Below are 21,158 nucleotides of genomic sequence, written 5' to 3' on the forward strand. Positions count from 1 at the left end.
CGCCGCTGGCCGCTCCGTGGGTTTCATCGGCGGTTCATCGGCGGTGGGGTTCAGTGCCGGGCTGGGCATGACTCACACCAGCTCCCTGTCATTCCTGTGTATCGCTATAGGTTCATTTTTCATTCATTATCCCGATGGGTTCATTTTTGCTAAGTGCCAAATGCGTGGCGCGGAAGAGAAAATAATCTCACCAACCCTGACTCGCGTCGCTGCGTGTTGTTTACTTTTGCTCAGTTCACGTCATTGATGTTTTGTGGGGGACTGAACCAGTGCTTGTTGGATTTAGTTGTGGTGTGATCAAAGCTTTTGTGTATTATGCACGAAAGCTAAAGAAGTGTGTTGCGCACGATGCTGCTTGTGTGTACGGTAGCCGTATGTAAACCCGTTGGTAATGTTAAAGGCGCAGGTTTTCTATTTCAATGATTCGAGTGTAAGGTGGCATTGGGCCGCTAGTTGCAGCGAGTTGTGAGTGCCTTGACCGCTGTCTTGAGCTATGCTTGTGTGTGTGTGTGTGTGTGTGTGTGTGTGTGTGTGTGTGTGTGTGTGTGTGTGTGTGTGTGTGTGTGTGTGTGTGTGTGTGTGTGTGTGTGCGTGTGTTTGTGTATGTGTGTGTGTGTGTGTGTGTGTGTGTGTGTGTGTGTGTGTGTGTGTGTGTGTGTGTGTGTGTGTGTGTGTGTGTGTGTGTGTGTGTGTGTGTGTGTGTGTGTGTGTGTGTGTGTGTGTGTGTGTGTGTGTGTGTGTGTGTGTGTGTGTGTGTGTATGTGTGTGTGTATGTGTGTGTGTGTATGTGTGTCTGTGTGTGCTGTGTTTCTATGGCTGCATTTGCAAAGACATGTCTGAACCTGGTGGTACAAAATATACCATATTGTTGTTATGATATTGTAAAGCTGATGCATCTCTTCAGTTAACACTGAGACTACTCAGATAACTAGCCTCTATTTTTCATTTTCGTTGAAAGCATTTGGAGGCATGCAATATTAGCCTGGCATTAATGGCAGCTAGCAAACCTTATAACACTGAATATTTATGGATAGTGCTGAGTTGCAATCCTATCTGATTACATACTATGGTTGTCGGAGACCGAATCCCGTCACATCAATTTTTCATCATTACATTATCTTCCTTAGGTATGCAGGTGCACATAAGCAACGTTATGTGGTGAAGGAGAAATCATTTCCATGGAAGTGATCAGATATGGAATTTTTTCAGCTGTTCCGTTACATGCTTTGAAGTCCAGGCTCGATAACTCGTTGTGTGAGTACAATTATATCAAAGGTATCATAAAGGCTAGTTATTCCCATGAAAGCTGATGATAACTAGAGCGCTCAAATTTTTTTGCTTAGATCTGCCAAGGGCACGCAGTGAAATTGTCAGAGACAGGTGCCTAAGAGGAAGGCGTGGAAAGGGGGCCGTCCGCGATCCTAACAGTGAGAATAACTTCAGAAGACTGTGTTGCTGTGTATGGATTCTGGACAAGCATCTGAGCCACAAGCTACCAATGGTAAGAAGCGTGCATGCTGCATACAAATAGGATGATGTGACCAGGTCTTTTACCTACTCCCCATTGTTGTTGATGTTTAGAATAAGGACATTGTGTGGCTGCGCTTGGTATTGAGGAAATCATACTAGAGTGTGTTATTCATGCATGAATGAAGGTGATCTGTGCAGTGGGCAGTGTCTAGTTGTTACGAAATAGTTTGCTTTCCTTTATTGCCGGCAAATTGAAACTTCTACCGCTTTGCCAATTATGAAATTTGCATTTCAAACAACACATGAGCTGAGTGGTACCTATTTCCACAGCAGGTTGAAAATCAGTCTCCCGGGCCTGCCCGTGGCTATTAAATGCCTTTCAAACGTCAGGAAAGGTTTTGACAAACAGCAGGTTTTGATCTCTTTAGGAGCTAACATGACCCGATGCAAGATTAAAAGTGATTTTATTGGATTCCTATGGGATGGGCCATTCGGAAACATGTATGACGTGATAAGCCTACCGCGTGTCATGTTGACCCCGTACGACCTCATCTTGGCATCTTATCCTACATTTTGAGCATGTACTGACCAGCAAAAAAATTATAACTGATGTTTGAGCTGCATAACGCGAGCAAAATGGATGTGAAAATATTTTGGATCATGTGTCGCATGAATGCACAAAATTATCATACTAACCTATGGAATGGCCAAAGAGCATATACTTTTTGAAAAAATGAAATGCGCCAGTTGACCCAGCCCCTGCAAACATGTAGCCATACATCTCTGAGATGCTGTCTTAGGCACCACAAATATTGAATGAGCAAATTACGTTGACTTAAGGTCAGGTATGAAGGTCGGACTTAAGTCAAAACAAGCCTGAGTTATTACTCTAAGGCTTACTGTATGAGATGGTTTTTAGTGCTCATTTCGAATTTATTGACTGCAGGAACCGCATTGTACATCTTCCATTGACTTCTTAGAGGTCAGAACAGGTCATTGATCTAAGATGACCCGGTTTGACATTTTGTTTTAGGAACATACTGCCAAGCGTAATGTTTGTCACTTATTTAAATGCAAAATTCAGAGCAGTCTTCTATGATAATAGTCAGCATGACCTTCAGATGGTCAAACAAGGTCACTGACCGCAAATGGGCGTGTGACCTTTTGCTTAGAAACAGTTGCCCAGGTTCTGGGGGCACTTTGGAGACAAACTGGAATTTGACTTTGTTTGACCTTGTTTGACCTGAAGGTCATGAACTAGGAACCTTAAATTTGATCTCACTGAGTTCACGTACAGGTCAACACACCCTGTAGATTTTGTGTCTCTAGCTTTCTTAGTTACCGAGATCTCAGGGAGGGTCAAATTGACCACCCACCAGAGCGAATAGGTATCTAGCCGGCCACGTGGACGCGTGTTAATAGACCTTGGAGCTCATATTATGGCCTGTTGGGAGAAGGAATAGTCTTGTTTTGATCTAACCAAAAATATTTAACGGCTTCCACCCTTAGAACCTTTTCAAAAAGCCAAGAAAACTGCGGTAAGCATGGATCCGCCGCTGACCATTACGTGCCGAGTTCATTTGTGACGTCATCAGTCGAAACAGCGAAATTTGGCCGGACGGTTATACCTTCTGTTCTAGGGCCCTGGACTCACACGGCGTAGGCCGGCCGGCGACTTGTTGATACCTGCCGGAGCGCATGAGCGCTCGGCGCCGGGCAAGGCCCTAAAACAGAAGGTATAACCGTCCGGCCAAATTCCGCTGCTTCGGTTCATGACGTCATAAGTATAATCGGCACGCAATGGTCAACAGCGGATACACGCCTACCGCAGTTGTTTGGCTTTTTGAAACGGTTCTAAGCCTGGAAGCCGTCAAATATCTTTGGTTGGATCATAACAAGACTATTTCTCCTCCGAAGAGGCCATAATATCAACAGCAAGGTTTATTAGCAGGTATTTCATTTCCTCAAAAACTATATGCTCTTTGGCTAAATGAGGATGCTGTGTCACGAACATGTAGATGCCACAATGGAGTCAGGCCAAGGTCACTCCATAGGTTAGCGTGATAATTTGTTGTATTCATGCGATGGATGATTCAAAATATTTTCCCGTCCATTTTGATTGCGTTATGCAGCTTAAACGTCAGCTACAGTTTTTTTTTCTGGTGATTACATAGTCCAGATGTAGGTAGGATGTCAAGATGAGACCATGCGAGGCCAACATGACACGCAGTATGCTAGTCATGTCATGCATGTTTCCGGATTGCTTATCCCACAGGAATCCAATACGATCACTTTCAATCTTGCATCAGGTCATCTAAGTACCTGAAGAGATCAAAACCTGTCGTTTGTTACAACTTACTCCGACCTTTGAAAGGCATTCAATAGCCATGTGCAGGTTAGGGAAATTGATTTTGAACCTGCTGCATAAAAAGCTACCACTCTGCTCATGTCTTGCTTGAAATGCAGATTTCATAATTTTCAAAGGGTATAAGTTGCAATTTGCTGGCAATAGAGGAAAGGCAACTTTTTTGTAACTTTAGACAATGCCTAGTGCACAGCTCACCTTTATTTATGCCTGAGTAACATACTCCAGCATGATCTTTTCAATACCAGGAGCAGCCATACAATGTCCTTATTCTAAATATTAATGGCAATGGGACATAAGACGCCCCTCTTTCCATGCCTCCCTCTTAGGTACCTGTCTCTGACAATTTCATTGCAGGTCCCTGGCATATCTAGGCAAAAAAGTAGAGTGCTATAGTTATCATCAGCTTTCAAGGGAAGAACTAGCCTATATGACACCTTTGATATAACTGGACTCATACAGCAAGTTATTAAGCCTGGACTTCAAAGCATGCAATGGAACAGCTGCAAACATTTCATATCTGATCACGTTCATGGAAATTATTTCTCCATCACATAACGTGCTTGCGTGCACTCATATACCTAAGGAAGATGATGTGATGATGAAAAATTGACGTGACATGGGGTTCAGTCCCCAACAACCATAATATGTAATCACATTGGATTGCAACCCAATCCTACCCATAAATGTTCATAGCATTATAACGTTTGCTATCTGTAATTTATGTCATGCTAATATTTCATGCCTCAAAATGATTTCAAACAAGAAATAAAAAGAAGCTTGTCATCTGAGCAGTGTCAAGATTTATTGAAGAGATGCATTAACTTTACAACGTAATAGCAATAATATGGCATATTTTGTACCACCAGGTTCATACATGTCTTCGCAAATGCAGCTATAGAAACACAACACACACAATCAAACATAGTGCAAGACAGCAGGCAAAGCACTCAACTCCTCGCAACTAGCGGCCCAATGCCGCCTTACACTAAAACCATGGAGAAAAACCTGTGACATTGCCAACAGGTTTACATATGGCTACCGCACGCGCAAACAGCACCGTGCACAGTACACTTATTTAGCTTTCGTGCATATCACACAAAAGCTTCAAACACATCATAATTAAATCCAGCCAGGACAGCCTCAAACCCCCACAAAACATCAATAAGATGAACTGAGAAGGCTGCGCGTATACACCCTCCAAAACGGAGGGCGGTTACGCAACGGGCTTATACACCCTCCAAAACAGAGGGTTGTTACGCACCGGGCTTATACAGCCTCCAAGATGGAGGGTGACTATGCACCGTGCTTATATACCCTCCAAAAATCTTTCAGACGGCTGTGCGCATCAAGCATACGCGGATTGCCAGTCTTAGAGGGAAGCAAGTACAAATATGCGGAATCCCGTGCGAAAAGTCGGCTCTATGCGTGATAGGCATCAAACGATCACGAAATCTATTAACTCACTCTGAACAAATCCTATTCTGATCACAAATTTTCGGCAGCCGTGCCCGCATCTCAAGTGGATAGATAGTTAGCATGCTGGTCTCGCACGCGGTAAGCCCGGTTTCGAATCCCGACGACGGCCGATGTTAAGTGGGTGGCCTCATGGTCTATCCGGTATGGCTTGATGGTGACAACTTGCTTCCATTCTAAGCGGAGTGAATTATAATTAGGACTTTCCATACCGGACAGCAGCGTAGTTTCTGAATGCCAGGGGGGAGGACTAAATATAAAGAGGATTCCGTCTCTCCAGGGGGAGGGAGTTCACACCGTACAAAGGTATTGAGGATCCTGTGAAGGTTGACCGTAATTCTAAATGAGGCCGGCAAGTTGTATAAACATTAATTGAAAATGTGTAATGTGTAAACATTATGTGTAATGTAATGTGGCAAATCCGCAAACATTAGTGAAGACTTAGGTGCACACGACCCTTCCGGGCAATTGCTTAAAGATCATTCCGTCCCAGCCCGGGTTGTCTACCAGCTGCCATTCTGGCGACATGGAGACGGGTTCGCCTGATGGGTTTGTCCGGAGGCCCTTACAGATGTACGTCCTACATTAGTGACCTCCCTGGCGCGGAAGGCCCTTTGGCGGCTTCTGGCCGGGGCATTTGACCTGCAATAGGCGCAATTGGGGCATTGGGACAACAAGATCTCTGATCACCGCAGGTGATCCATTAACTGGCACAGAGACCCGTGTTTGGCCAACGGACCCTTGGCTAAAACGGGGTGAAGAGCCCCGCAAGGGCCCCGGGTCACCTCTGGCCGACTCGGGACTCCTTCCGTCACAGGACTCCTGTTGGACACTCTGGAGGCCTGACCGTCAAAAGACCACTCATTGTTGTAGGGACTCCGACCAATGCAAATCGCGGGTCTCGGTCTCGTTCCTGCTAGAGAAATAGGGCCCCAGGGCTCGGAACAACACGGAGTCAGCTATTTGGTGTGGTCTTCGTCGGAAATAGATGCCCGCACTGTCCCAGGAGTCCACATGCGGCGAAAGAGGCACATTGGCTGACATTTGGGATCACAGCCATACGGGCCAGGATGACCTGCAGCCTTTCGACCCTTACGGTCATTCAGCCTTCCCATCGGCCCGTTTATCGTCAGTCTTGAAGGGCACATCAGCCCATCTTCAGGCACCCTCGTACACTCCCTGACCAACCCTTGTCAACGCCGGATCTCCGGTTAGGCGCTGTGTGCCCTTGGCCGACACAGGCCCCCTCATTGGCTCGGGGTGTGCTGACTAATGTAAATTGTGAATCCTGCCCTTGTCCCTGCTTGGGAAATGGGCCCCCAGGCCCACGCCGGGGCCCAATCGGTGCAACGGGCCCTCTGGCTGGTATTTGAGGATCCGATCCGCGCCCCCTCAATGACCTTTAGCCAGCCCTTCGGGTCCCATATCGGATTTACGGTGCTCCCATTTGAGATTTCGTTGTGGTCACCTAAATGACGCTTCAGGCTTAGAATCAATCACTTTTCCCCCTCGAAAATCCGACATCATGGGCAGTTGAGTTGGGGGAGGAGCAAAAAAGTGGAAAATAACAAAAGTATCCCACAAGACGTACGGTAACGAGCAGGGGCGGATCCAGAGAGGGGAGCCACGGGGCATGCCCCCCTTGAGCCCCGAAGGGGCCCATTGGCTCCGGGGTGCCGACAGCCGGCCGAACAAGTGCGGTTTTGTTAACACAAAACGCAACAAAACTTGGTATATCTGGACTTTCAGGCCACCAAGAACAGTTGTAAGCAAAAGTGAAGGACCCATGAGAAGTTCCAAAAATTACTCAATGATTGGAAAAGTTGTGAACTCTAAATTTTAAGCCCCATTACATCGTCTACGGTCCCATACTGTTTCCGGGGGGCCTATATGTCCCTCGCAGGCTCATTTCGGTCGTTTAGGAGCATTCCACGTTGTCCTTCATTTCTTTGCATTTGCTCAGAGGGACCCTGCGCTGTTGTTGGGGCCCTTCCTGTTAGCGTGCCGGGGAACTCTTGTCAATCACGGGCCCTTCCACAGATTATTTCCATTCGCCAGAAGGGCTCTCTGAGCGGTAGCCAGAGTCCCATACCTTAACCTGCCGGGGTATTCTCGGCTGCTCAGGGGCCCTTTACGTGGGTATCGGTTAACCTACCGACACACTTGCGGTAAGCCAATGGGTTCTCTACATTGGTCTAGGACCTTTCCAATTCTCTGTCACTTGCTTAGGGCCCTACACTCTTATCGGGGACCCATCTAATGGCCTGCTTGGGCACTCAGTCGTTCGGGAACCGTCTACACCAGGTTTTTGGTACTTATTTGCTGAATGGGGAGCCTACGCTTCTATGGGGGGGGGGGGGGGGGGGAGGGCTATCTGATAACCTGCTCGGGCACATTCGATCGTTTGGGGCCCTCTATATTGCGCCAAAGGCACGTGCTACTTGAATGGGGCTCTAAGCACTTGTCAGGGTCCCCCTCTGTTCGCCTCCTCGCCCACACTGGATTACTGGTGGGCTCTGCACATAGGTTCTCAGTGTTTGAATTTAGGGCCCTCTGCCGGTATCGGGGTCATCTGACAACCTGTTCAGGTACACGCCATTTTTTGGGGCCCTCCGCATGGGCTTTTAGGTATTTCCTATTTGAATGGAGGGCCTTAAGCTCCTGTCGGGGCCCCCATAAGATAAAATGCTCGGGCCCATTCGATCGTGGGGGACCTCCACGTCTGGTTTTGGGTACTTCCTATTCTAATGGAATGCCCTCCGCTCTTTTCGGGCGCCTTATCTGTTAACCTGCTCTGGCGCACTCGGTTATTCGGGGCCTTCTACATCGTGCCGTGGGTAATTCACATTTGAACGGAAGGCCCCACGCTGTTGCCGAAGCCCCATCTGTTAGCCTGCTCGGGCACACTTGAATATCCGGGGACCCTCCACATTGTGTCTTGGGTGCTTCCTATCTGAATGGAGGGACCTACGCACTTGTCGGGGACCCCATCTGTTCGCCGGTTTGGCCACGTTGGATTGTTCGGGTGCCCTATATATTGGGTCTTGGTGCTTGAATTTAGGGCCCTACACTCCTGTCTGGGTCATCTGATAATCTGATCGGGTATACTCCATCTTTCGGGGGCCCTCCGCACTGGGTTTGAGTACTCCTTATTTGAATGAAGGACCCTGCGCTCTTGTCGGGCTCCTGATACGCTACTCGGGCACATTACATAATTCTGGGGCTATTTACTTAGCATCTCCAGTGCTTCCCATTCTAATGGAGGGCCTTGCTCTCTTGTTGGGAGCCCTATTTGTTAACCTGCTCGGGCACAGTCGATCATTCAGGGCCTCTCTACATTGGGTCTTGGGTGTTTCCTATTTGAATGGAGTGCCCTACGCTTTTGACCGGGCCTCATATGTTTACTTGCTTTGGTGCACTGGATCATTCGAGGGTCCCCTACATTGGGTCTTGAATGCTTCCTATTTTAATGGAGGGTCCTACGCTCTTTTTGGGAGCCTTACCTGTAAACCTGCTCGGGCACACTCGATCATTCCGGGGCCCTCTACATTGGGTATTGAAAGCTTCCTATTTGAAAGGAGGGTCCCAAGCTCTCGACGGGGGCCCTATATGTTAACCCGTTCTGGCGCAGTCGTCGTTCAGAGCCCTACACATTGCGCCGTGAGTATTTCTTATTTGAATGTATGACCATATGTTCTTAACGGGCCCCATTTATTCAGCTGCTCGGGCCGGTGGCGGATGCAGAGGGTAGGGCGGGGGGAAGACACAGGATCGTGTCCCATGGACCATGCCGAGGGAACCTAAAGGCTCCGGAGGGGTCGATAGCCGGCCGGACGGACGCAGTTTCCTTACAACAAAAGCACAACAAAATTGGATGTATTTGGGCCTACAGATGGCCATGAACCATTGCTAGCAAAGTACAGAGTTCACAAGTGAACAAAGTTCATTCTTCACTGATTGAGAGAGTGTTGCTTGGATGAAATTTCGGGGCTCATTACGCTGTCTAGAAGTATTACGCTGTTGGCTGTCTGTCCCTATATGTCCACTTGCTGCGTCAATCTCATTGCTAGGGATCTTTTCACGTTACCCTTGATCTCTTCCAATTGTTTTCGTAGGGCCCAATGTGCTGTTGGGACGCTATCTGCCTCCATGCTTAAGCACTGTTGATCAATTGGGTTTTCCTCCACGGATTCTTCCCATTCGCCCGAAAGACTACGTAGTACGTACACTTTTTCCAGGGCAGCATATGCCAGTGTACACTCAGGCCCTCGATACTTTGATCGAGGGCTCTCTTCCTTTGGTCTCATATGTGGCTGACTTTTCACTCCTATCGAGGCTCGTGTTGTTGACCTGCCAGTGCGCTCTCGATTGCACAGCGGTACTAATTTATAGTCTTGAATAATTCCCCTTTCCTCGGAGGGTCCTGTGCCATGACCGGGGATTCATAGGTCAGCCTGTCGGGGCACTACCGATTGTTTAGGGGCCCACCACATTGGCCTTGAGTTCTTTCTGCTTGCTCTGAGGACCTTTTACTTGTTGACGGGGGCCATTGTGTTGGTCCCCTGCGGCATCCATGACCACTCAGGTTCCCTCCCTATTGGCCTTGGTGCATTCGCCTTTGAGCAGCAGTCGAATACGCGTCGATGAATTTTTACGCGCAATTGCCGAACGTAATTCTACATGCCTCCGCTGTCGTATGCGTCATTTCCACCGGCTATTCAGTGTGTCACACTCAGTTAGATTTACGGTCAACCTTCACGGGATCCTCAGTATCTCTGTAGGGTGTGGACTCCCTCCCCCTAGCATTAGAAATTACGGTGCTCTCCGGTATGAAAAGCCCTATTAAGAATTCATTCACCTTAGAAGTGAAGCGAGTTGGTATCATCATGCCGCGCCGATAGGCCATGAAGCCACCCACTTGACGGTGACCGTCGTCGAGATTCGAACCCGGGCTTACCGCGTGAGAGACCAGCATGCTAACCCTTCATCCACTGCAGGTGCGGGCCCTGTGACCGAAAATTCGTGACTGGGATAGAAATAGTTCGAGCGAGTTGATGGATTTCGTGATTGTTGCATACACACTCGGTGCAGAACGATGGGAGTTTATTGGCTGGGCAGGCTATTAGGCACAATGCGATACACGCGGCTTGGCGCGTCGCAATCCACTCGTAACTTGGTTATATTTCCAAACGGCGCAGCAGAACATGTTGAAGCACGCCATGTTTCCGTCGTTCACGCGCCACTGGGCTGCGAGAGGCTGGTTTCAGCTTTCACGCATGAAGCGGATGTCGCTGGCTGTTTGACAGCTTCCGCGGGCGGAGCGAACGTCGCTGGCTTGCTGTCAGTCGGCTGTGGCGCCGTCACGTTCCTGGGCGCAGCCCCGGACGGCCGTGAGGTTGGACTACCAGGTGTGAAGTGCTTCTCTGTTTCGAGCAGTCCATCCTCTCCAGACGTATAACGGGAACGGATGTGATCGAAGTGACGACGGAACGGACGGCCATGTTGCAACAGAACCTGGCAAGACGGTCCGCAGACATCTAGCACGGTTCCTGGGAGCCACTTATAGGCCGAACCAGTCACTTCTGTGATGAAGACTGCGTCTCCCGTACGGAACGATCTGTTGATAGAACCACTCGCTGTGCTGCTGCTGTACTGCCTCTCCTCCGACGAGTGGAGCTGCGTCAGGTGCGTTCTTGGAGCGAGTTTGAACAGCATCTCTGCTGGGGCTTCCCCTTTTACTGTATGTGGCGTATTCCTGCACTGGAACGACCACCTCTGGAGCTTCATGAGCAGGGGAGCGGGGCGTTGCTTCTTGATTCCGGTTTTCCCGAGCTTCGCCATGTATTCCGCTTGACCATTAGACGCAGGGAGAAGCGGAGGGGTGAAGACATGGCGGATGCCGTTGGCGCTTGTGAATCCGCTAAATTCCTTACTGGTGAAGCAGCTACCGTTGTCGCTCACGATCACTGCGGGGATCCCATGCATGGCGAAGGTGATTGTAGGTGGTCTACGGTCGTTCTTGTGCTGACGTCGTTGGTTATCCAGACGTCCGGCCATTTGCTTTACGCATCCACCACGATCAGGAGCATCTTGCCTTCTACAGGGCCAGCGTAGTCAACATGTACTCTGTCCCACGGAGCGTCTGGGTACCTCCATGGGTGAGAGGGCACTTTAGGCGCTGCTTCTTGGTGTAGCTGGCACGTATCACAGACTTTGGTGAGCTCGGCAATGTCTGAGTCCATCCCAGGCCACCAGATCTGACTGCGAGCACGACGTTTCATAGAGCAAATGCCGGGATGCCCTTCATGAAGGAGCTTGAGTGCCTTTTTCGCGGCACCGTGGTGGCATCACCATTCGGCATCCCCAGAGTAAGCAACCGCCCTTGATACTCAGTTCGGCATTTCGGCACTGGTACGTCAGGAGAGCTGGCGACACCTCTGACGACTTGGGCCATCCGTACCGGGTGTAGTGCAGAACTTCAGAGAGAACGGCATCTCTTCTGGTCCATTCTCGAACAGCGTCCACAGTTACCAGTCCATCAAGAGCTTCAAACATCTGGATGACTTCCATGAGCGGTGCTACTGCAGCCTCTGCCACCGTTTCAGAGGTTGGCAGGCGGCTGAGGGCGTCTGCTGCTGCATGCTGTTCTGCATTGCCGGAGACGTGTACCAGCTGGTACTGGTAGGCGTCCAGCGTGACCTTCCATCTCACCATGCGTGGTGGGACGGCTTCTAGCAGGTTTTTGGTATTCCAGAGAAACCCCAGGAGCGGCTTGTGGTCGGTTCTGAGCGTGAAGGATCTTCCATACACGAAGCTGTGGAGCTGCTTGACGGCGAAGACCAGAGCCAGACCTTCACGGTCGATCTGACTGTAGTTCTTTTCAGCTTGGTTCAGAGTGCGGGAGGCGAAGGCGATTGGGCGTTCTCCTTCTGGTGTCATCTGAGACAACACAGCTCCTAGGCCATAGTAGCTGGCATCTGCTGACACGATGTCTGGTGCATTACCGTCGAAGTGTGCGAGAAAGGGAGCCTCTGAGAGAAGAACGTTCGTTGCCCTGAAGGTGTCCCACTGCTCTGCGCTCCATTGCCACTCCACGTCCTCCCTCAGGAGTGCATACAACGGTGCGGCAACCGCACTCAGCTTCGGGCAGAAGCGGCTGTAGTGGTTTAGCATGCCGAGATACGTTCTCAGTTGCCCGACGTTTTCAGGATCTGGGGCGTCTCGCACAGCTTCCACCTTCTGTTCTGTTGGGTGCAGACCTTCCTTGTCGATCCGCAGCCCGAGGTAGGAGACATCTGCAAGTCGATTTCAGTCGTGGTACATGAAAACAAAAGTGCGTCATTTTCGTAATACTAACCCAACTTGCATGAAGGGAATACCTAGGGCATTCCAAGACAAATCGACAAATGCCTTACGCCCTCATGCATGGGAATTCGATTAAAATGGGTTCGATGGGCTGTCATCAACGCTGAAGTTGCCTGTGCCATTTTCAATGTCTCGGTTGCTCCGTTTCGGAATTATTATGACCTTCGGCAATTTCGAGAAGCGTAGTTGCAAGGCTACTTTGGATGGAAATTTTCTCCACTTGCTTGAGGGGTAATTCAGAAAACCTATCAGTTCAGATGATCAGAAAACTGTTCTGAATATTTGTGTGCCACTCTTGAAATTTTCATTACAAAATGAATAATAACCGAGGCATTATTAATTTTTGAAATGCTAGAAGAACAATTTCACGATGTGATATTGATTTTTTGTCCTTTGCATGTAAGAGACCAAAATTTGGTTCCAAAACTTTGAATATAAAAGGTGGGTATCCGCTTGGAAAGACATGGTCCGTGCACCGACGAATCATGAGTAACGCACGAAGACTGGGCGCGCGGCGCATCGCCGCAGCCAGCTGCCCCCCCCCCCCCTCATGTATACTGGCGGGGCCGGGGTAATTAGAGCGGGGGGGGGGGGAGGTGAGTGCATACCTTAAGGATGGTGTCGTCTTTTGTTCAATAAGGGCTACTCAGAAATCAGACACAGGTCCAATGATAGGTTCTTGGGCTAGTGCCTGTCGTGCGGCTGGAGCGTGTGGATGTGTGGGCAGTGTCTTGCGGTCATGAAACACTCAAGCAACCCCAGTTGTGCCGATCCATTGGGGAAGCGCAAAACGAGAGCACGGCGAAGTTTGTAGGGAGCATGCTGCCTTGCTTTGCACTTTCACTTTTTGTTAGATAAGACACGCCCGATGTGATCGGTAGTGGCAGTTTTCTCCAAATCCTTCCGAACAACTTAGAACTTCGATTTGAAGTAGCCACTACTGCGGAACGAATCCCACTGCACTACCTGCTCACCACGATGAAAGTAGTACCTTTAATTTGTCTTGCTTTTCCCAATTTGTGCGTGTGCGTGTGTGTTTGTGTGCTTACAACACACTAATATATCAGAATGTTTGCGTAGTAATTACTACGAAGGCTTGAGACGCTCTGTTCAGATAAAATATGTGCAAACGTGAGGCTGTTATCCCGCGAGCACTGCATCCCGGTGGGTAGCAGCGGCGCTCACGCGGTTTGCCTGGTCAGGTTCACTCACGTGAAGTTGTGCGGTCAGCTTCACGTGAGTGAAGCTGACGGTTGGATCTCTGGGTTTGCGAGATGTCACTTAAAAGGACTTACTGAGCCACGTATGTGATATTCAGAGGGAATCCTGCGTGATGGAGGAGTGTGAGAATAGTCCGCATTTAGGATAGTGTGCAATCGTTTTTGATTGACGCAACCAATGTGCAAGCAGAGGATCTTTTGGATTCGATCAATGAAATCAGATTTAGCCAGTGGGCGATCACTGAACGCTGCACTTTGGTACTCTCCCATCATTTTACCTATTATAAAAAAGCTTCACTTTCGATATCCAAGGTGACGTTCAGCAGTTTATTGAGGTGCACCACAACGCATGCAGCATCTTTTCGTGGTTTATTGAAAAGGACGTGAACAGATCACGTTCACGAGTCACTGTGCGTTGTCATACGTGATGAAAAATAACACCATTGCTGCCCATACGTTGCTGCAATACCTTTTACGGGAAGTGGAAAGCCTCGTTTCAAATAAAGAAGAATGAATTGCTTTTCAGATGGATCAGCTGCGCAGTACAAGACCAGTTTCAATTCTTTGAACATTTCCTTTCATGAAGAAGACTTAGGCATCAATTGCAGGTTGTATTAGGTTGTCATATCCCATGGAAAGAACTCTTGCGACGGGGTTTGGGGACTTGAAAAGGGCTCCTGCCAGTGCCACCCTGTCGCGCCTCCTTTCCCATAATTTTCTCTCTGCTGAGAAGCAGGGCATATTTGCAGGGCAAGGCTAATGTGCGGACGGCATGTTTCTTCGTACCAGAAGGAGAAGTCCTTCGGACAGAGCACGAGCCTAGGATCAGATTGGCGACGGCCAAAACCGTTAAAGATTACTTTAGATTCACAGAGTAACCCCAGTAAGTGCTTAGGCTCTCATTGTCCGGGAGTAAGCTTCAGGCGCTGGGAGGCAAGTAGCAGTCGCTTGGTTTCAAAAGTTTTGATGAGTCAGAATGACTTAGAATGAGTCACTGGCGCACTGAGTCGACTTCAACATGCGTGCGAGCCACCGTGTTGTAAAACTTAGTGTCTCCTCAAAATGTGTTTATTTTCCGCCGCCTGTGCAGAGTCATGTGGGAGACACTGCGCTGGTAGCGGACGACTGATGGCGCTAATGAAGTTTAGTCCCCGATAATGACATTGTTTTCACAGATTTCCATACCGATAACCATCTTTTTATTTTTCGACCCTCGGGCTCGGACTTGTTCTATCACATAGAAATGACAAAAGGTGACGAATCGGATAGGAGAATGATTCAACATGCATTACAGATATTCAAAATGCCATGATCAATATTTCTTGCACAAAAACGGCTTCAGCTACGGCTCACATGTAACCTGGAGCATTTTTGATTCATTTTGACGGACAGGTTTGTACAGTTTTCTTTCGTCGCAGTGAAAAAATCGCCGCCGAGCAGAGCCCTTCAACCACACAGCACGAAAATGCCGGTGGCTTTAGGTCTGAAAGCGCTCAACTGAAAAGTCTTAAAATGTCACAGGCGGCTTTAGTGCCCCTGACAACCATTATGACCCACATTTGACCGAAATTCGAGACACGAGTATGTAGAATTGACCCTTCGACCTGTCGATTTGTCGAAGCATACTGTCAACCACACAAACACGAAGTAGCGTTAGCACCACTCAAAATGAGCCCCACATTCTTAATTCATTCTCAGCGTTTAGACAATGATAAAACCAGACCAATTTGTAATCAATGTAATGAATTAATGACAGCCACGCATCTTCTTGATTGTCCTAAATGTCAACTAAATCATATTTCTCTCACACATTTTGCATCCAATCTCGGTCTTTCGTCATCCTTGCAAGCTATCATCCTGCTCTTAAATATTTTGCTGTTACCTTTCGGAAAAAGCAGCATTAATGTATATATATATATATATATATATATATATAATAGATTATCTCTCTCTTTCTGTCACTCTTTCTCTCTCTCTCTCTCCCCCCCCTCTCTCTCTCTCTCTCTCTTCTTACATATTGTAATTCAATGATACGTGGAAAGCAAACAATATTTTGTGTTCTTTCCCAGCCCAGATCGAAGAGGACACCCTGCGCCTGGACCAATCGTGCACTCAGACTTGCCAGCCGCGTTTTATTCGGTTGGTAGTTTCACCAGTAAAAACATCTACTGCGAGGTTTGTCAGCTGTCCTGCTCCAGTTCTGCTCCTTATAAACAACACCTAGAGAGTGTCAAGCATATCAAGACGGCTGCGCGGTTTAAGCGATCGTCACAATATATCTCTGAGGACGATGGAGATGGAGTCATCCCGCCGGCTAAATGTCGGCGACGGTGAGCATCACCCGGATGTTTCTAATCGTCCCTGCTTCTTGCTTCCTGCGTGCAGCCGTTCTCCGGTGTGGTGCAATTTCATGCTCGCCACCTCGCGGATATTTATGCTGGAAAAAAGCAGACAGGCCGATAAAAGAATTATTAGTTTAGTCATAGTTGAGGAGACAGTACTTACAAAGCGTTCAAGTTCGAATAAACCCCGGAATAGTTGCGGTCTAGAAGCTTATCACATGCCAAGTCTTAATCAATTGCTCAAAACTCAGCCGGCCACTCACCGGTCGCTGATTCTAAGCAAGCTGAAATGTACGTCATACTGATTGATTTAGTCACTTTCATGGCGCCAGCGCTATCATACAAATTGGACGGCAATTGAGAGGGTGCAACTAGGGCATTTCCTGTTCCCGATGCATTCTTTGACCATATCCATCGAAGAAAAGCCTTCTTTTTGTCCGTTTAGGCATATAGATGTGAATAACAGACGTAATGTGGCTGAGGACCCAGTTGTCAATTTAAGGCCTGTGAGCCTGTGAGGAACTCACCTTAGAGAACCGTTCACTTCTGTAAAGAGTAATGCTCACTGTCATAGATAGGAACCGAAAGTGACGAAATGTGACGTGCAAGGGACGATCTAAACTGAACGTGTAATGTTGATGTCATGTCTACTTGTGTCCCACGCGTGTGTAATGTCTGGGTAATCCATGGTGACCATATGTTCTACCCGGTTCTGATTCAGCTCGTCCCCGGGTGTGGGTCGGGTGCTGCAAAACGCCGTCTACTCGCAGTCGCCTGAGCCTCCATCCTCTCCTACGATCGCCTCTGAAGACATCTACTGTGAGGTTTGCCGGCTCTCCTGCTCCGGCCCCGCTCCGTATAAACAACACCTGGACAGTGCCAAGCACATCAAGAAGATCATGCAGTTCGGATGTTCTTTACGAGAGGTCATCAGTGACAGTGAGAGTGGCATAACGTCATCGGATGAATATTCCACGCGGTAAGCAGATCGCCACGTACAAGAGTGAGTGCTGGGGTCATTTCCGGTGGGCGATCAGCTTTTCATTGGCTTCTTGGTGGGGGAGTAAAATTCAATCAATCAACGAATGTACTAAAACGCGTAGCTAAACATTATTGTATAAATTGAGACATCCGTTGGTAACCTTTTGCTCATAAACACGAAAAATGTATGCCAAGCAGCTGTTACAGCTCCGGTTCGTTGGGATGCGCCGCACTCCTCACATGGGAAGCCACGTAATGTGCAACGTATGACGCAGCATGCTTCTTACGTGCGCCTTTCTTTTCCGTGTGCTGTGGATGTGGAACCCGCAGTTCTCAAAGATTTTGACGATCCGGCGTAGATGCCGTCTGACTGCACACACCATGGTCCTGAGTTTCTGAGCAGTCCTAGAAGAGCAATATCCGGACAAAAAATGGAATGGGAGAATGTCGAACGACAAAAAAGTCGACAGGGATAAAAGTCGTCAGAGATGAAAGTTGAATCGGAAAGAGTGGGAAGGAAAGCAGCCAAAAGAGGTAAAAGAAGACAGCAAAAAGCCTTCAGTGAGCAAGGATCGCTTTTGAGCTAGTGTTGGACTGAAACATTCCATCGCAAAAAGACCGTACAGGAGTTAAAAATTAAATTCCCAAAGTTGGAACTTGTAAATCGGTGAGAGATGTTCCGGTAAACAAAAACGTATATTTCAAGTCGGCCTGGACGTAATATCACAAACATGACACAAATGTTTTTGTTTTTAATATCTCAGGTCATTACACTGAAACAATACGTTAAAGAATAGCTATTTCATGATAGTGTGATGAGCACCAAAAACTACTTAATACCAATGTTTCGCTGCCGCACTTTGCACCTCCCTGCCACAGGATTCTTTAAAACGAAAATGCAAAGGGATTCAGCAACAAAACAACCAAAAATGCAACATGCATGATGTATCCAAACAAAAAACCTTGGACTCCTACACATCAACACATGACCAAATAAAAAACAGATATACCTCCATTTCCGTAAAAGTAGCCTTACTAAGCCTAGCCTAAACAAGCTCTACCTTATCTCATCCTGTCTAAACTATTTGTGTCACAACAGCATGTGTGATTGATTCTTGCAAAATTCCTACTGTCTCTTGTCCTACAGTTAACCAACTTACCGTAATTTAAGTGAGCCCATATGATGAACATCATCTCAACTGACTTCACCGATTTCTTCCCAGTAGCAGTTATGGTAAAAAAACGATCAAGCTTGTTTTTGGCTGGCGCTTTCAATGCAAGGCAAACGCATGCACTTAACAGCCCTAAACTCAGATGGGCCTTTTGAATGGCTCATGGGCTGCAATCATGGTTTGCGATCATGCGGGAAAGAGAGAGAGAGAGAGAGAGAGAGAGAGAAGAGAGAGAGGAGAGGAGAGAGAGAAGAGAGAGGAGAGAGAGAGAGAGAGAGAGAGAGAGGAGGGAGAGAGCGAGAGAGAGGGAGAGAGAAGAGAGAGAGCGAGAGAAAAGAGTGAAAAGAGAAAGAGAGAAGAGAAAGAGAGGGAGAGGAAAGAATAAAGACAGAAACGAGAGGGAGTTGCAGTACGCAGAAGGCATGACTCTACATTGAATTGTTTTTTCTCTCTTTCACAGCCCCACTGCAAGTGTGGATCAGGTGCTGCAGTCGGTAGTCACCAGTGACTCACCACAGTCGTTGCATTTTGCCTCGAACGCCCCCTACTTCTGTGAACTCTGTCAGCTGTCTTGCACGGGACCAGCTCCCTACAAACAACACCTGAATAGCGCCAAACACATCAAGATGGCGGTCTCTAGGAGCATGTTGCAAAGGCAAGTCGCGCCACAGTTTGAACAACGGTGGTTCTGGTAGCGCACGGCAATGCGTGGCCTGCCTATTTTCAGACAGATGTGCCTAATTTTGTCAGATTTCAGCGGCTCGTGATGTCGGTTAGGTTTGCTTTACAGAATAGTTGAAACAAGACACCTGTTTTCGGCATCCGTCTGCTTTGTTCGAGCTACCGTCCGTTTCTGGTATATTACTGGATATAGATACACGATGAGCATGCACCCACACCAGCCGACCATAATTCGAGCCATTGTTTCAGCTGTCAGATCTCATTACCTTCAGTTCATTAGACCTAAAAGTAGCGAACACTTACGGTTATGTCAGCGCTGGCGCTGACCGAACTGCCCGTGCCCAGGTCCTCAGCCGCATCGCCCCGTGCTTCGCCATCACCTGGCCTGGACCAGGACCCGGCTGGGCTGGCCTCGCCCCGGCACCTGTGCTCGAGGAGCTCCTGGTCGCCGACCTCTTCCGTGCCGGGTGGGCTCGCGTCGTCCCCCGGCGCGTCCCTGCCGTCGTCCGGCGCTGCCGTTTACTTGCAATCACCCGAGCCTCCGTTCTCTCCTATGATGGGGCCTGGACACGACTATTTCTGTAAAGTTTGTCGGGTGTCCTGCTCCGGTCCTGCTCCTTTTAAACAGCACCTGGAGAGTGTCAAACACATCAAGATGGCCGCGCATTGCGAGCACCAGCCACCAGAGGTCGCCGAAAATGTTGATGGTAGCATCACGTTGGCGGATGCGGATCCACCGCGGTAAGGAAAGTAGGCAATGTAGTGGTGCCACGAGGCCTGGTCCGAAATCGGACATTGAGGGGATGTGTATTGAAAACCTCTGAGCTGGTGTTAAAGACATTGAGGGCCATGTGTACTGAAAGCTCCGAGCTGGTGTTAAACTTTGAACCATTGTGTGCTCATTGAGTCGACGCCTTTGTTGGATTGCTATTGAAACTTGCTTTACTTGCACGTCGCCTTACACCGTTTGTTTTGTGTTTAAGGTAGCTAGATTTTCCGCGACGTGGCGTGGGTATGCAGGTTCATCTGTGGGGCGATGCGCGAGTTGTGATGGGTCGGCTCGGCCAATCACCCCCTAGGCCTCCGGTCCTGGCGCAGAGACGTCATCATTGGCCGCTGTTCGTTTCTGATTCAGTCTCCGTGGAAAACAGTCTCTGTGGAAAAAGTTTGTGAGAGCATTGGAAAACTTCCCCACAAATGTGATAACCTTTCCGTCCGTCAAGATGCTTCATGATAAGAGCGAAACATTTCGCCGTGCTTTTAATGCAAGGCAGACGCGTGGTCTTAAGAGCCCTAAGCTCAGATGAGCCGTTTGAACGGCTCATGGGCTGGAAACATGGGTTCCAATCATGCGGGAGAGAGAGAGAAAAAAAAGAAAGAAAGAAAGAAAGAAAGAAAGAGAGGGAGTGCAGTACCCAGAAGGCATGACTCTACATTGAATTGTTTTTTCTCTCTTTCACAGCCCCACTGCAGGTGTGGATCAGGTGCTGCAGTCGGTAGTCACCAGTGACTCATTACAGTCGTTGCATTTTCCCTCGAACGGCCCCTACTTCTGTGAGCTCTGTCAGCTGTCTTGCACGGGACCAGCTCCCTACAAACAACACCTGAATAGCGCCAAACACATCAAGATGGCGGTCTCTAGGAGCATGTTGCAAAGGCAAGTCGCGCCACAGTTTGAACAACGGTGGTTCTGGTAGCGCACGGCAATGCGTGGCCTGCCTATTTTCAGACAGATGTGCCTAATTTTGTCAGATTTCAGCGGCTCGTGATGTCGGTCAGGTTTGTTTTACAGAATAGTTGAAACAAGACACCTGTTTTCGGCATCTGTCTGCTTTGTTCGAGCTACCGTCCGTTTCTGGTATATTACTGGATATAGATAACGGTGAGCATGCACCCACACCAGCCGACCATAATTCGAGCCATTGTTTCAGCTGTCAGATCTCATTACCTTCAGTTCATTAGACCTAAAAGTAGCGAACACTTACGGTATGTCGCGCTGGCGCTGACCGAACTGCCCGTGCCAGGTCTCTCAGCCGCATCGCCCCCGTGCTTCGCCATCACCTGGCCTGGACCAGGACCCGGCGGG

General features: G+C 48.6%; 1 protein-coding gene across 5 annotated transcripts in view; it reads left to right on the top strand.

Annotated features, from left to right (window-relative positions):
• LOC119098662 (zinc finger RNA-binding protein) overlaps positions 1-20,881 on the top strand; it is a 38,678-nt gene extending 17,797 nt beyond the window's left edge. For 2 of the 5 annotated variants that reach the window (XM_037221642.1, XM_037221646.1), the window contains 5 exons: positions 15,966-16,226; positions 16,960-17,217; positions 18,852-19,046; positions 19,418-19,813; positions 20,535-20,881. In XM_037221642.1, the coding sequence (XP_037077537.1) occupies positions 15,966-16,226; positions 16,960-17,217; positions 18,852-19,046; positions 19,418-19,813; positions 20,535-20,769 (1,345 nt within the window). In that variant the 3' untranslated portion in view covers positions 20,770-20,881. The other 3 variants (XM_037221645.1, XM_037221644.1, XM_037221643.1) reach the window with 3 other exon arrangements.
• The last annotated feature ends 277 nt before the right edge of the window (positions 20,882-21,158 follow it).

Source organism: Pollicipes pollicipes, unplaced genomic scaffold (genome assembly GCF_011947565.3).
Source record: "Pollicipes pollicipes isolate AB1234 unplaced genomic scaffold, Ppol_2.1 Scaffold_4740;HRSCAF=5597_pilon_pilon_pilon, whole genome shotgun sequence".
Taxonomy (NCBI): Eukaryota; Metazoa; Arthropoda; class Thecostraca; order Pollicipedomorpha; family Pollicipedidae; genus Pollicipes; species Pollicipes pollicipes.